This window comes from Loxodonta africana, chromosome 14 (assembly GCF_030014295.1).
Source record: "Loxodonta africana isolate mLoxAfr1 chromosome 14, mLoxAfr1.hap2, whole genome shotgun sequence".
NCBI classification, from domain to species: domain Eukaryota; kingdom Metazoa; phylum Chordata; class Mammalia; order Proboscidea; family Elephantidae; genus Loxodonta; species Loxodonta africana.
Window position 1 is genome coordinate 17,454,419 of NC_087355.1, and position 17,510 is coordinate 17,471,928.

Consider the following 17,510-nt stretch of genomic DNA (forward strand, 5'->3'; position numbering starts at 1 on the left):
ACTTAGAAAAGGGGAGGGAAGGAGGGAGGCTGTAAGAGACACAATTTGGAACTGGGAAAATTTTTTAATATATGTTTATTAGATATTCTTCAAATAGTGTTAATTTTCCTAAATATGAAACAGAACTGGGGTCCTGTAGAACGCCCTTATTCTTAGAGGATCTACGCTGAGGTTTTTAGTGGTGAGATGTCATGATGTACACGATCACTTTAGAAATGGATCAGGAAGACAACACACACACATATACATACATACTATTCATGTGTGTATTTGAAGACACAGAAAGTAAACGCAGCAAAACTGTTAACAAATTAATGAATCTAGATTAAAAAACAAACAAACAAAAAAACCAAACTCGTTGCAACTGAGTCGATTTTAACTCATAACGAGCCTATACGACACAGTAGAACTGCCCCATAGGGTTTCTCCAAGGAGTGCCTAGTGGATTCGAACTGCCGACCTTTTGGTTAGCATCCGTAGCTCTTAACCGCTACACCACCAGGATTTCTGAATGTAGATAAGCAGTATACAAGTGTTCACTGTACTTTCTTTAAACTTTTTACTAGGCCTGAAAAATATCTCCAAAAAAAAAGTTGCAGAAAAATAAAAAAGGACTTTTACTTTCACTTCATACTTTGCATCATCTATAAAAAGGGCTAGAAAACTTTTTCTATAAAGGGCCAGGTAGTAAATACTTTATGGTCTCTGTCACAACTACTCAACTCTGCCTTTGTAGCACAAAAGCAGCCACAGGCAATACATAAACAGATGAGCATGGCTATGTTTCAATAAAACTTTTTTTTTTTAAACAAAAATAGTGAAATAGATTTGGCCTCTGGTCAACCGCTGAACTATATTTTCAAAGAAGCCGTGGACACAGTTCCTTTCCTGATCATAATTTGTTTTTTAAAAAATTCATACTCTGCAAGATCATGGTCTTTTCTTTATTCTCTACAGTTTCCCACTTCAAAATCTTATGGCTTCAACTCTCAATTTAAACGAAAGACTCACTTTTGATATTCTGTCTTGATATCTCTTAGGCAGAGTTCTATCTTTCTATTACATATTCCATAAACATTTCTGCATGAAAGGCTCACGTGATGATCAAAATTCAATACATCAAAATAAAAATTAGTGCCTTTTTTCCCACGCCAATTTTTGCTCCAATAGATTCCATTCTACCAACAGTACCACCGTCTGCCTACTCATTCATGTTCAAAAATTAGGAAAGCATCTGTGCAGGAAAGAACTAACAAAGAGGCGGGGCCAAGATGGCAGAGTACTCAGACACTTCCGGTGATCCCTCTTACAAAAAAGACCCGAAAAAACAAGTAAAGCAATTATACGTATGATAAGTTAGGAGCCCTGAACATCAAAGGCAAAGTTCGGAAATCGGACTAAGCGGCGGGGGGAGGGACGGTTCAGAGAGGGTGACGAGTTGCTGGACCTGACTTAGCAGGAACCGGAGCCTCTCAGGCACAATCCCGTCACGATCGCGGTGGGGCTGGCGGTGTTCAGGATGTGAGTCCCTCAGGGAGACACAGTGAGCCGCACAGTCTACTCACGCCTCTGTAATCAGAGAACAGTGCTCTTGGCAAAAGCTAAGTACTTAAGTCTATTTTATTGTGCCCCCAGCCGGCAAGCCGGCGTCAGCGGTGGTCGATTTTCCTGGTCCCGAGATATACTCTGCTGTGTGCCCTGAACCACTCTCCCACCCTTGGAGAAGGAATAAATTAACAACTGCAGAAAACATAATCTGCAGATACCCCTAAGCTAGGAACTCAGGGCACAAGCAGCTCCTGGCCAGGCACAAATGGTCCATGGACTTTGAATGCCTTTCACCCCTGCATGGACCTGTATGGGCCCATTTCAGAGATGAGACCCTTGCTGACAGACTGCAACAGTATATGTGCATGAGATCTGTCTTTAACTCTTTCAGCTGTGTGGTGGAGAGGAGCGATTTTGACATCTAACACCACTCTGCCTATTAAACAGGGTCCTCACCTACCCATATCAGGGGCCTGAGGACTGGTGGCTCCACCCATGCCACCTAGCCACCCAAGACAGGGGTCCATGGATAAATGATGTCTCCCAGTCCTTACAACTAAAAGCACTGGGTGCCCATGGTCCAGCTGCATGACCCATCCCCCTGTGCACTCTAGGAAACAGGGACGTGCTTTCCTCACAAAAACTCAGGGGATGGTTGTCAGCCTTCTGCCTTGCTCAGTGTGACTCCCTGCTGCAACCAGATACCTGTACCTACACCAGTCACCACTGCTCCTCTAAGACTGTAGGACAGAGCCTGCACTGCACACTTGGCAATCAACTACCTGGACACCTGAGCTGAATCCATACAAGAAAAGTGACAGGACTCCTAAGCTCACATGCCTGGTAACAGCTCTAGCCATCTGGTGACAGGAAGTTAGAGCTTCAAAGGTGCAAATAATCAAGTTAGCTCTCTCAAGCAGCCTATTTCGGCATATGAATACAGAACAAAGCAAGAAGCTAGGATACAGTGAATAAATATAAAATAAATTAATACAATAACTTATAGATGGCTCAGAGCCAAGAGTCACTATCAAATCACATAAACTAGCAGAAAATGATCACTTCAACAAGCTCTCAAAACAAAGAATCAAGGACTCTTCTGGACAAAGAGGTATTCCTGGAATTAGCAGAGGCAGAATACAAAAGAATAATAAACAGAATTCTTCAAGAGATTAGGCAAAACACAGAACAAGCCAAGGAACATGCAGATAAAGCAGTGGAGGAAATTTAGAAGATTATTCAAGAGAATAATAAAAATTTAATAGGCTGCAAGATTCCACAGAGAGACAGCAATCAGAACTTCAGAAGATTAACAATAAAATTTCAGAATTACACAACTGAATAGAAAGTCAGAGAAGCAGAACTCAGCAAATTGAAGGCAGAATTAGTGAGACTGACGAATAAACACTTGGCACCAAAATACTTGAAGGAAAATCAGATAAAACTTTTTTTTAAAATGAAGAAACCCTAAGAATCACGTGGGACACTATCAAGAGAACTAACCTACGAGTAACTGGAACACCAGAACACGAAGGGAGAACAGAAAATACAGAGAACTGTCGAAGATTTGTTGGCAGAAAACTTCCCTGATATTGTGAAAGATGAGAAGATATCTATCCAAGATGCTCAACAAACCCTACACAAGGTAGACCCCAAAAGAAAGTCAACAAGACATATTATAATCAAACTTGCCAAGCTAAAGGTAAAGAGAATTTTAAGAGCAGCTAAGGATAAACGAAAAGTCACCTATAAAGGAGAGTCAATAAGAATAGGCTTGGACTACACAGCAAAAGCCATACAGGCAAGAAGGCAATGGGATGACAAATGTAAAGCATTGAAGTAAAAAAAAATGACAGCCAAGAATTATATATCCAGTAAAACTGTCTCTCAAATATGAAAGTGAAATTAGGACACTTCCAGATAAACAGAAGTTTAGGTAATTTGCAAAAACCAAATCAAAACTCCAAGAAATACTAAAAGGAATCCTGCAGTTAGAAAATCAATAACATCAGATATTAACCCAAGACCAGAACGCGGGACAGAGCAATCAGATATCAACCCAGACAGAGAAATCACAAAAACAAATCAAGATAAAAAAAACACTCAGAACGAGGAAACAGCGATGTCATAATGTAAAAGATGACAAAATTAAATAAATGAAGAGGGACTAAAAATGCAGTCATAGATCTTTCATATGGAGAGGAAGTCAACGTGGCATAAAGAAAAGTTTGGTTTTAACACTAAAAAAACGAGGGCAAATATTAAGGTAACCATATAGGAGACTAACAATCCTACACATCAATATAAAATGTAAGAAAAACATAAAGCCTCAGCAAAAACAAAATCAAGGAATAAAAAGATAATATATAAAGAAAAACTACTCAGCACAAAAAATTAAGTGGGACAAAAAAACTGTAAACAACACACAAAAAAGACTTAAAAATGACAGTACTACACTCATACCTATTCATAATTACACTGAATGTAAATGGACTAAAAGCACCAACAAGGAAAGAGAGAGAAGCAAAATGGATTAAAAAAAAAAACGCAATCCAGCTAGCGATATGCTCACAACAAGAGACACACCCTAGACTTAAAGACAGGAACTAAAACTCAAAGGATGGAAAAATATATATCAAGCAAAAAACAATCAAAAAAGAGCAGGAGTGGCAATATTAATTTCTGACAAAATAGGCTTTGAAGTTCAATTCACCACAAAGGATAAGGAAGGACACTATATAATGATTACACGGACAATATGCCAAGATGATATAAACATATAAAATATTTACGTATACAACAACAGGGCTTCAAGACACATAAAACAAACTCTAACAGCATTGAAAAGCAAGAGACAGCTCCACAATAATAGCAGGAGACTTCAACACACCACTTTCGGTAAAGGACAGAACATCCACAGAGAAGCTCAATAAAGACACCAAAACCAAACCCAGTGTTGCTGCGTTGATTCCAACTCATAGCAACCCTATAGGACAGAGTAGAACTGCCCCATAGAGTTTCCAAGGAGAGCCTGGTGGATTCGAACTGCCTACCCTTCGGTTAGCAGCCATAGCACTTAGCCACTACACCACCAGGGTTTCCCAATAAAGACACGGAAGATCTATATGCCGCAATCAACCAAATTGACCTCATAGATATATAGAGAACACTCAACCCAACCGCAGCCAAGTATACTCTTTATTCCAATGCACATGGAACATTCTCTAGAACAGATGACATAATAGTTCACAAAGCAAGCTTTAATAAAATCCAAAACACCGAAATATTATAAAGCATCTTTTCTGACCATAAAGCCATAAAAGTGGAAATCGATAACAGAAAAAGCAGGGAAAAGAAATCAAACACTTGTAAACTGAACAACACCTTGCTCAAAAACAACTGGGTTATAGAAGACATTAAGGATGGAATAAAGAAATAATTCATAGAATTCAATGAGAATGAAAACACTTCCTATCAGAACCTTTGAGATACATGTAAAGCAGTGATCAGAGGTCAACTTATAACAATAAATGCACACATCCAAAAAGAAGGGCCAAAATAAAAGAATTATCCGAACAACTTGAACAAATAGAAAGAGAGCAACAAAAGAAGCCTGCAGGCACCAGAAGAAACAAATAATAAAAATTAGAGCAGCACTAAATGAAAAAGAGAACAGAAAAACAACTGAAAAAGTTAACAAGACCAAAAGCTGGTTCTCTGAAAAAATTAACAAAGCTGATAAACCACTGGCCAAACCAACAAAAGAAAAACAGAAGAGCAGACAAATAACCCGAATAAGAAATAAGATGGGAGATATCACAACAGACCCAACGGAAACTAAAAGAATCGTATCAGATTACTATGAAAAATTGTACTCTAACAAACTTGAAAACCTAGAGGAAATGGATGAATTTTTAGAAACACACTACCTACCTAAACTAACACAAACAGAGGTAGAACTACTAAATAAACCCATAACAACAGAAGAGATTGAAAAGGTAATTAAACAACTCCCAACAACAACAAAAAAAAAACCCTGGCCCTGACGGCTTCACTGGAGAACTCTACCAAACATTCAGAGAAGAGTTAACACTAATACTACTAAAGGTATTTCAGAACATAGAAAAAGATGGAATACTCCTAAACTCATTCTATGAAGCCAGCGTAAACCTGATACCAAAAACCAGGTAAAGACACTACAAAAAAAGAAAATTACTTACCTATATAAAAAAAAATAGCCCTCATAAACTTAGGCTAAAAAATCCTCAACAAAATTCTAGCCAATAGAATTCAATGACATATCAAAAAATTAATTCACCATGACAAACCAGGTATGCAGGGATGGTTCATTATTAGAAAAACAATCAATGTAATCCATCATATAAATAAAACAAAAGACAAGAACCACATGATCTTATCCATTGATGCAGAAAAAGCATTTCACAAAGTTCAACACCCATTCATGATAAAAAACTCTCAGCAAAATGGGTATAGAAGGAAAACTCCTCAACATACCAAAGGGCATTTATACAAAGCGAACAGCTAACATCATCCTAAATGGAGAGATTCTAAAAGCATTCCCCTTGAGAAAGGGACCTAGATAGACAAGAATGCCCTTTATCACCACTCTTATTCAGCATTGTGCTGGAGGTCCTAGGCAGAGCAATTAGGCTAGATAAGGAAATAAAGAGCATCCAGATTGGTAAAGAAGAAGTAAAAGTATCTCTATTTGCAGATGACATAATCTTATACACAGAAAACCCTAAAGAATCCTCAAGAAAACTACTGAAACTAATAGAAGAATTCAACAGAGTATCAGGATACAAGATAAACATACAAAAATCAGTTGGATTCCTCTACACCAACAAACAGAACAAATAGAAGTGGAAATCACCAAATCAATACCGTTTACAGTGGCCCCCAAGAAGATAAAATACTTAGGAATAAATCTTATCAGAGATGTAAAAGACCTATACAAATAAAACTACAAGAAACCAAAAAAGACCTACATTAAGTGGAAAAACATACCCTGCTCATGGATAGAAAGACTCAACATTGTAAAAATGTCTATTCTACCAAAAGCGATCTATAGATACACACAATCCCAATCCAAATTACCACGACTTTTTTTTTAATGAGATAAACAAATCACCAACGTCATACGGAAAAGGAAAGAGGTCCCAGGTTAAGTAAAGCATTACTGAAAAAGAAGAACAAAGTGGGAGACCTCACTCTACCTAATTTTAGTACCTATTACACCGTCACAGTAGTCAAAATAGCCTGGTACTGGTACGGTAACAGAAACATAGACCAATGGAACAAAATTGAGAATCCAGACATAAATCCATCCACATATGAGCATCTGATATTTGACAAAGGCCCAAAGTCCACTAACTGGGGAAAAGACAGCCTCTTTAACAAATCGTGCTGGCATAACTGGATATCCATCTGCAAAAAAATGAAACAAGACCCATACATCACACCATGCACAAAAACTAACTTGATACGGATCAAAGATCTAAATATAAAATCTAAAACGATAAAGATCATGGAAGAAAAAATAGGGACAATGCTAGGAGTTCTAATACACGGCATAAAGAGTATACAAAACATACTAACAATGCAGAAGAGAAACTAGATAACTGGGAGCTCCTAAAAACCAAACACCTACCCTCATCCAAAGGCTTCACAAAAAAAGAGAAAAAGATTACCTACAGGCTGGGAAAAAGGTTTTAGCTGTGACATTTCCGATCAGTACCTGATCGCTAAAATCTACCTGATACTGAAAAAACTCAACTACAAAAAACATAAACAACCCAATTAAAAAATAGGGAAAGGATATGAACAGGCACTTCACTTAAGAGGACATTCAGATAGCTAACACATGCGTGAGAAAATGCTCACAATCATTAGCCATTAGAGAAATGCAAATCAAAATGACAATGATATTCCATCTCACTCCAACAAGACTGGCATTCATCTAAAAAACACAAAATAATAATGCTGGAGAGGTTGTGGAGAGATTGGAACACTTATACACTGCTAGTGGAAATGTAAAATGGTACAACCACTTTGGAAATCGATTTGGCTCTTCCTTAAAAAACTAGACATAGAATTACCATATGATCCAGCAATCTCACTCCCTGGAATCTATCCTAGAGAATTAAGAGCCTTCACACAAACAGATATATGCACACCCTTGTTCACCACAGCACTGTTAACAATGGCAAAAAGATGGAAGCAACCAAAGCGCCCACCAACTGATGAATGGATAAATAAATTATGGTATATTCACACAATGGAATACTACGCAACGATAAAGAACAAATGATGAACCCCTGAAACATTTCACACCATGGAGGAATCTGGAAGGGATTATTCTGAGTGAAATTAGTCAGTTGCAAAAGGGCAACTATTGTATAAGATCACAATTATAATAACTGAAGAAACAGTTTAAACAGAGAAGAAAATATTTTTTGATGATCATGAGAGGGGTGAGGGAGGGAGGAAGAGGGGTTTTCACTAATTAGATAGTAGATAAGAAATATTTTAGGTGAAGGGAAAGACAACACACAATACAGAAGAGGTCAGCACAACTGGACTAAACTAAAAGCAGTTACCTGAATAAACTGAACACTTTGAAAGCCAGCGTACCGGGGCAGGGGTTTGGGGACCATGGTTTCAGGGGACATCTAGGTCAATTGGCATAACAAAATCTATTAAGAAAACATTCTGCATCCCACCTTGGAAAGTGGCTATTAGGGTCATAAAGGCTAGCAAGTGGCCATCTAAGATGCATCAATGGGTCTTGACCCACTGGGAGCAAAGGGGAATGAAGAACACCAAAGACACAAGGTAATAATGAGCCCAAGAGACAGAAAGGACCACATAAACCAGAGACTACATGAGCCTGAGACCAGAAGAACTAGATGTTGCCCGGCTACAACTGATGACTGCCCTGACAGGGAATGCAACAGAGAGGCCCTGAGGGAGTGGGACAGCAGTGGGATGCGGACCCCTAATTCTCATAAAATGACCAAACTTAATGGTCTGACTGAGTCTGGAAGGGCCCCGGAAGTCATGGTTCGCAAACCTTCTGTTAGCCCAAGACAAGAACCACTTCCAAAGCCAACTCTTCAGACAGGGATTGGACTGGACGATGGGACAGAAAATGGTGCTGGTGAAGAATGAGCTTCTTGGATCAAGTGGACACATGAGGCTATGCAGGCATCTCCTGTCTGGAAGGGAGATGAGAGAGCAGAGGGGGTCAGAAGCTGTTCGAATGGACATGAAGATAGAGAGTGGGGTGAAGGAGTGTGCTGTCTCATTAGGGGGAGAACAATCAGGAGTATACAGCAAGGTGTACATAAGTTTTTGTATGAGAGACTTACTTGATTTGTAAACTTTCACTTAAACCACAATAAAAATTAAAAAAAAAAAAAAAATTACTAACAATGTAGAAACACCAGAAGAGAAACCAGATAACGGGAAGCTCCTAAAAGTCAAACACCTATCCTCATCCGAAGACCTCACCAAAAGAATAGAAGAACTGGGAAAAAGTTTTTAGCTATGGCATTTCCAATCAGCATCTGATCTCTAAAATCTACATAATACTGCAAAAACTCAACTACAAAAACACAACCCAATTAAAAAATGGGCAAAGGATCTGAACAGGCACTTCACCAAAGAAGACATTAAGGCATCTAACAGATACATGACAAAATGCTCTTGATCGTTAGCCATTAGAGAAATGCAAATCAAAACTACAATGAGATTCCACCTCACTCCAACAAGGCTGGAATTAATCCAAAACAAAACAAAATAATAAATGTGGGAGAGGTTTTGGAGAGACTGGAACACTTACACACTCCTGGTGGGAATGTAAAACGGTACAATTATTTTGGAAATCGATTTGGCGCTTCCTTTAAAAACTAGAAAGAGAACTACCATATGATCTAGCAATCCCACTTCTCTGAATATATCCTAGAAAATAAGAGCCTTCAAATGAACCTATACACGCATACGCATGTTCATTGCAGCACTGTTGACAATAGCAAAAAGATGGAAGCAACCAAGGTGCCCATCAATGGATGAATTGATAAATGTTGTTGTTGTTAGGAGCCGTGGAATTGGTTCTGACTCATAGCGATGCCGCGCACAACAGAATGAAATGCTGCCCGGTCCTGAGCCAATCTCAGAATTGTTGCTACACTTAAGCTCATTGTTGCAGCCACTGGGTCAATCCACCTCATTGAGGGTCTTCCTCTTTTCCGCTGACCCTGTACTCTGCCAAGCATGATGTCCTTCTCCAGGGACTTGTCCCTCCTGACAGCATGTCCAAAGTATGTAAGACACAGTCTCGCCATCCTTGCCTCTAAGGAGCATTCTGGCTGTACTTCTTCCAAGACAGATTTGTTCACTCTTTTGGCAGTCCATGGTATATTCAATATTCTTCTCCAACACAACTCAAAGGCATCAATTCTTCTTCAGTCTTCCTTATTCTTTGTCCAGCTTTCACATGCATATGATGTGATCGAAAATACCATGGTTTGGGTCAGGCGCACCTTCGTCTTCAAGGTGACATTTTTGCTCTTCAACACTTTAAAGACGTCCTTTGCAGCAGATTTACCCAATGCAATGCGTCTTTTGTTTTCTTGACTGCTGCTTCCATGGCTGTTGATTGTGGATCCAAGGAAAACGAAATCCTTAAGAACTTCAATCTTTTCTCCGTTTATCATGATGTTGCTCACTGGTCCAGTTGTGAGGATTTTTGTTTTCTTTATGCTGAGGTACAATCCATACTGAAGGCTGTGGTCTTTGATCTTCGTTAGTAAGTGCTTCAAGTCCTCTTCACTTTCAGCAAGCAAGGCTGTGTCATCTGCATAACACAGGTTGTTAATGAGCCTTCCTCCAATCCTGATGCCCTGTTCTGCTTCATATAGTCCAGTTTCTCGTATTATTTGCTCAGCATACAGATTGCATAGGTTTGGTGAAAGAAAACAACCCTGATGCATACCTTTCCTGACTTTAAACCAATCAGTATCCCCTTGTTCTGTCTAAACAACTGCCTCTTGATCTATAAAGGTGTTCCCCATGAGCACAACTAAGTGTTCTGGAATTCCCATTCTTTGCAATGTTATTCATAATTTGTTATGATCCACGCAGCTGAATGCCTTTGCATAGTTAATAAAACACAGATAAACATCCTTCTGGTATTCTCTGCTTTCAGCCAGGACTCATCTGACATCAGTAATGATATCCCTGGTTCCAAGTCCTCTTCTGAAACTAGACTGAATTTCTGGCAGTTCCCTGTCAATATACTGCTGCAGCCATTTTTGAATGATCTTCAGCAAAATTTTGCTTGTGTGTGATATTAATGATATTGTTCTATAATTTCCACATTCAGTTGGATCAACTTTCTTGGGAATAGGCATAAATATGGATCTCTTCCAGTCATTTGGCCAGGAAGCTATCTTCCATATTTCTTGGCATAGGCGAGTGAGCACCTCCAGTGCTGCATCTGTTTGCTGAAATATCTCAATTGATATTCCATCGATTCCTGGAGCCTTGTTTTTCACCAATGCCTTTAGAGCAGCTTGGTCTTTTTCCTTCAGTACCATTGGTTCCTGATCATATGCCACCTCTTGAAATGGCTGAATATCGTGCATCGACTAATTCTTCTTGGTACAATGACTCTGTGTATTCCTTCCATCTTACTTTGATGCTTCCTGTGTCGTTTACTATTTTCCCCATAGAATCCTCCACTATTGCATTGATAATTACTGGCGACTGGAATGCAAAAGTTGGAAACAAAGAAGAAGGATCAGTAGTTGGAAAATATGGCCTTGGTGATAGAAAGAACGCTGGAGATCGAATGATAGAATTTTGCAAGACCGGTGACTTCTTTGCAAATACCTTCTTTCACCAACATAAACGGCGACTATACACATGGACCTCACCAGATGAACACACAGAAATCACTGTGGAAAGAGGAGATAGAAAAGCTCAATATCATCAGTCAGAACAAGGCCAGGAGCCGACTGTGGAACAGACCATCAACTGCTCATATGCAAGTTCAAGCTGAAACTGAAGAAAATCAAAGCAAGTCCACGAGAGCCAAAATATGACCTTGAGTATATCCCAGCTAAATTTAGAGACCATCTGAAGAATAGGTTTGATGCATCCAACGCTAGTGACTGAAGACCAGATGAGCTGTGGAATGACATCAAGGACATCATACATGAAGAACACAAGAGGTCTTTGAAAAGACAGGAACGAAAGAAAAGACCAAGATGGGTTTCAGAGGAGACTCTGAAACTTGATCTCGAATGTCAAGCAGCTAAAGCAAAACGAAGAATTGATGAAGTCAAAGAACTGAACAGAATATTTCAAAGGGTTTCTCCAGAAGACAAAGTATTATAATGACATGTGCAAACAGCTGGAGATGGAAAACCAAAAGGGAAGAACACGCTCAGTATTTCTCAAGCTGAAATAACTGAATGGATAAATTAATTACGGTATATTCACGTAATGGAATACTATGCAACGATAAAGGAAAATGATGATTCCATGAAAGATTTCATAAAGTGGAGGCATCTGGAAAGCATTATGCTGAGTGAAATCAGTCAGCTGCAAAAGGACAAATATTTATGAGACCACTATAATAAGAACTCAAGAAACAGTTTAAACACAAAAGAAAATATCCTTTGGTGGTTACAGGGTGGGGAGGGACGGAGAAGGGTATTCACCAATTAGATAGGAGAAAAGAAGTATTTTAGGTGAAGAGAAAGACAACACACAATACAGGAAACGCCAGCAAAACTGGAATAAGCCAAAAGCAAAGTTTCCTGAATACAACCGAATGCTTTGAGGCTAGAGTCGGGGGTCGGGGTCTGGAGACCATAGTTTCAGGGGACATCTAGGTCAACTGGCATAACAAAGGTTGTTAAGAAAACATTCTGCATCCCACTTTGGTGAGTGGCGTCTAGGGTCTTAAACACTAGCAGGTGGCCATCTAAGATGCATCAATTGGTCTTAACTCATCTTGGGCAAAGGAGAATGAAGAGCACCAAAGACACAAGGTAATTATGAGCCCAAGAGATAGAAAGGGTCCCATAAATCAGAGACTACATCAGCCTGAGCCCAGAACTAGACAGTGCCCAGCTACCACCAATGACTGCCCTGACAGGGGACAGAGCAGAGAATCCCTGATGGAGCAGGAGAACAGTGGGATGCAGACCTCAAATTCTCATAAAAAAGACCAAACTAATGGTCTGGCTATGACTGAAAGGACCTCGAAGGTCATTGTCCCCAGAGCTTCTGTAAGCCCAAGACAGGAACCATTCCCAAAGCCAACTCTTCAGACAGGGATTGGACTGGACTATAAGACAGAAAATGATACTAGTAAGGAGTGAGATTCTTGGCCCAAGTAGATACATGAGACTATGTGGGCAGCTCTTGCCTGGAAGGGAGATTAGAAGGCAGAGGGGGACAGAAGCTGACTGAATAGACATGGCCAATACAGGGTAGAGAGCAGGAGTGTGCTGTTCATTAGAGGGAGAGAATCTAGGAGTACATATCAAGGTGTATTATGTAAGTTTTTGTATGAGAGACTGATTTGATTTGTAAACTTCCACTTAAAGCGCGCGCGCACACACACACACACACACACAGAGATTACAGCCAAGAAAAAAAAAAAAAGAATTAACATAGCAGACCTGAGACTGTTTGGCAAGGTTACCCCTTGGCTGGTCTCCAGGAACTTGGATTTCAGGAAGGTTCCCACCATTCCCTAACTGATAAAACTGGCTCACTGTACTCAAAAAGTGTTGATGCAAATAACGTAGTTTACGTTTAACACCTGATTTTCTTCTGGGAGTCTGAAATTTTGGAACATGCCTAAATGGCCAGTTCCCAATAAAAACCTCAGGCAGTGGGTATCAATGAGCTCCCCTGCTAGACAACGCTTCTTGATACATGCTGTCACAATTCAGGGTTGGAGGAATGTCATGGATTGAATCATGCCCCCCAAAACATCTGTCAGCTTGGCTAGGTGATGATTCCCTTGTATGACTGTACGACTGCCTACCATTTTATCATCTGATGTGATTTCCCTATGTGTTATAAATCCCACCACAATGATGTAATAAAGTGGATTAGTGGCAGTTATATTGATGAGGTCCAAGATTAGACAGTGTTTTAAGCCAAGCTCTTTTGAGATATAAGAGAAGCCAGCAGAGAGACAGGGGACCTCATACCACCAAGAAAGCAGCGCTGGGAGCAGAGCATGTCCTTTGGACCTAAGGTTTCTGTGCTGAGATGTTCCCAGACCAAGGGAAGACTGATGACAAGGACCTTCCTCTAGAACTGACAAAGAAAAAGCCTTCCCCGGAACCGGTGCCCTGAATTTGTACTTCTAGCCTACTGGACAGTGAGAGAATAAACTTCTCTTTGTTAAAGCCATCCACTTGTGGTATTTCTGTTATAGCAGTACTAGGTGACTAAGACAAGGAAATAAGGGCATCCTGTGTGACTCCACTGGGAGGCGACTCTTGGAAGCTTGTGCCTGATTTCCTCCAGACTTTGCCCCACCTGCCTTTTCCTTAAATGGTTTTTCTTTTTATGCTTAAGCTGTAGTAAAACTATCATGAGTAGGACTGTATATTGAGTCATTTGGGCCCTTCTAGTGAATCACAGAATCTGTAGGTAGTCTTGGGGACCCCTGATATACCATCTTTGATTTTCCTTTCTTTACTGACATATATAATCAGTTACAGAGTCTTAGGGAATTGGCATCCATTATCTCCTTTCTTATTCGTGTTTTCTTCTCCATTTCCACTGCTACTATCCTATTCAGGTGTGGATTACTGCACTAGTCTCCTACTCCCAAAACTCTTCTATTTAGCTTCTTAACGCATAGTTCTGTTGATTTCATTTCTTAGCTCTAAAATCTTGAACGGTAATGCATTATGTTCTGGAATGAAGTTCAAACTCCTACATCTGGAACTTACAGCCTTCCATTCATTAGCTCCAAACTACTTCTTTAGTCCTATTTTCTATTATATCACATCACATACTCTACAGTTCAGCCAAACCACCACCTGCCAATTCCTAAATACACCTAATCATTCTCTCCTCTAGACTTTTGCTGACACAGTTTCCAATACATGAAATACCATTCCGTACGTCTGTGTAAATCCACAGCCTTTGTTCAAATGTCACCTTCTATATGAAGCCCTCCTGGATCACTGTAACTAGAAACAACCACTGCTTTCTCTGAATTTTAATATGAGTATAGCTATTTCTTTCTAGGGAAACTTATCACTTTCTACTTCATGTTAGTCTTAATTACATAAATTCCATAACCTCCTTCCTCAAGAGCATGGTCTTTCTTAGATTAATCTATTTATCCCCCTACAAGGTCATACAACTGTTCACACTCCATAAGTATTTGCTCAATGAAGAGATGAATAAGATCAAAGAATGAGAAGGCAGTCAATCAGATGAATGTCTTTCTAGTGCTGCAGCAGGGAAGAAATATATTCTTAAAAAATGATGTAATAAATGGGAGTTAGGTATAGCTGAAACAGTACTATTCTTATTCAAGATCCACAGAGTTTGTTGAATCATACTTCTGGAAGAAGTATATGTACAAGGTACTATGACAGCCCTGTGCAAGATACCATGAATTAAATAAGCGCCAGTGGATTAGCCTCAAATCTAATCCTATCTATAACACTATTTATGAAAAACATGAGTGAAATTCTTAACAAACTTTAAAACATTTTGATAATGCACTGTATAAGACAGGAACTAACTCTATGACAATAAAGGTATAAGAAATTAAGTTACTGCCCAACAAAGATGAAATACTCAAAACCAAATCAATTTAATACATATTCTAGTTTATAAAGTTTAGCATTTAAGAGGATGGAAAATATAGTCCTGCCCTCTATTACTAAAAACAAAATAGTATCAACTTGTTTCTTAATGAGTGAGGAAAAATGGGTTTTTATAAAAGATCATATCTGAAGCATAAGAAAAAGGGAGTACGCTTTTGAAATCAAAGATATTTAAATATTTTTCTCCACCAAAAAAAAAAAAAAAATTCTTGATAAATCACCAAGGAAATCAAATTCGAAAAAAGTTTATAATTTTGCCATTCCTGTTCAACACAACAGTCAGAAGAAATTCCATAAGACAGAATAAACTAAAGTACAATACCTCCAACAACTATGTTCACCATTTCTTCTACAATGCTCTGTACAATGTCTTGTGGCTTTTCTTCCAGGTCATGATTTTCTCCATCATATAATATATCATTTTTGGATAAGGCTTTAAAACAGAAAAATTCAAGAGAACATTATTTTAATGTTTTTTAAACATTTATGATGAGAAACTTTCCTAACCAGCATAGAATAAAAGAAATCAAATGGATATGCAAACCAGATGTAATTATATGTTAAGGGAGAAAAAAATTCTTCAAAAATAGACCAAATAGACCGAGCTTAAAAATATTTCCCAAATATTTTCCAAATTCAACTCAGTTTCAACAATGATGTCTTTGACAAGCTATTAAATGGCTAGAGCCCTGGTGGCGCAGTGGTTAAGAGCCTGGCTGCAAATCAAAAGGTCAGCGGTTCGAATTAAATGGTTATTCAACTACATTTTTTTTACAATTTCATTCCTTTAATGACCAAAAATTTTTAAAAGTATTCTGAATAAAACATTTCTAACATGTCCCATACACTCCCGTCCCTTAACAAACGATACGTTAGCTGTAATTAAAGTTTGTTTTGATTACTTAGGCTCATCAATAATAACAAGATCAACATTGTGCTCTGATACTGTGAGGTCCCTGAAGAAGAAAACAGAGGGCTGTCTGGGCTTCCACCAGTGATGTCCAGCCCCTATTTACTATTTTTTTCCCCTCAAAATCTACATTTCCCCTGTAAAACTAAATTTAAGAACTAAAAAAGAATTCATTCCAATTTAATGTTAATCAAGAAAAGTTAACTGTCAATCAGAGGTTCTCAGCAGCTTAAGAGAAACCGATGCCACTACACAGAATTGATAATTTCCAGTAAAAGTCAATGAAACTTGACAGTCCAGGTGGCTTATATAGATTGTAGAGACCTCAAGAAGCCTCAATTAACACTTTAGGATCCTTTGGGATCTGGGACAGTGTGCTGAGAACCACTGCCCTACACCAAAAGGCACTAGACTACTTATTAGCTGCTAGAGCTGCTCTTTCCACCTTCCTCGCCTGCCTGCCTCCCCCACCTGCCCCCGCCACCACAGACTTACTACAAGAAATCACAAATCATAATGCTGGCTTCCAGAAGCCTCTCCTCCCTGTATTTCACTGCTCTTAATCTACTGTCTACTGCATTTTACAAAATACTGAAAGCTACAAGGGGAAACCTATAAATAACCACATCTAATCAGTAACCTTATTTTATAAAAATCCAAATACAATAGCATTTAGACTTCTGTGGCATAAAACACATAAATGCCTTAACAATTTTTCCACCATTCTTAAGTTTTTTATTTCAGTGCACTAAAAAAAAAAAAAACCAGTGCACTAGCTGGCTAAAATTACCTAGAGTCTGAAAATAAAACAGTGTCAATTTAACTAAACATACAGAGTCATTACCTAAAAGCGTGCACAAAATGACTAGCAAATTAAGACTCAATTCTTATATAAATTATCTATTAGGAGACAGAAACAGATGAGAATAACACTGACTAACATTTATTGCATATAGCAAATGCTCAGAGAAGTTAGTTGTTATGTCCAAAGTCACACAGTTAGCAAGTGCCAGAGATGTGATTTAAACCGGGTCATTTAACTCCAGAGTGTGTACTCTTAACTAATGGTTCTTAGCCAGAATGTTCCTTTATATCAGGCTGTTAAAAGGAAAGCATTTTAAAGCGAAAATAATTACAATACCACGGAGAAC

The 17,510-nt window shown here is 38.8% G+C and overlaps 1 protein-coding gene across 5 annotated transcripts in view; it reads right to left on the reverse strand.

Annotated features, from left to right (window-relative positions):
• The window catches only part of ARFGEF1 (ADP ribosylation factor guanine nucleotide exchange factor 1), a 175,612-nt gene that overhangs the window by 82,306 nt on the left and 75,796 nt on the right, over positions 1-17,510 (reverse strand). For all 5 annotated transcript variants that reach the window (XR_010317774.1, XM_064267778.1, XM_064267779.1 and 2 more), the window contains exon 7: positions 15,772-15,882. Coding sequence is in view for 4 of the 5 variants with exons in the window: in XM_064267778.1 (XP_064123848.1) it covers positions 15,772-15,882 (111 nt within the window). In the remaining variant the exon portion in view is untranslated. The remainder of the gene's footprint in view (positions 1-15,771; positions 15,883-17,510) is intronic.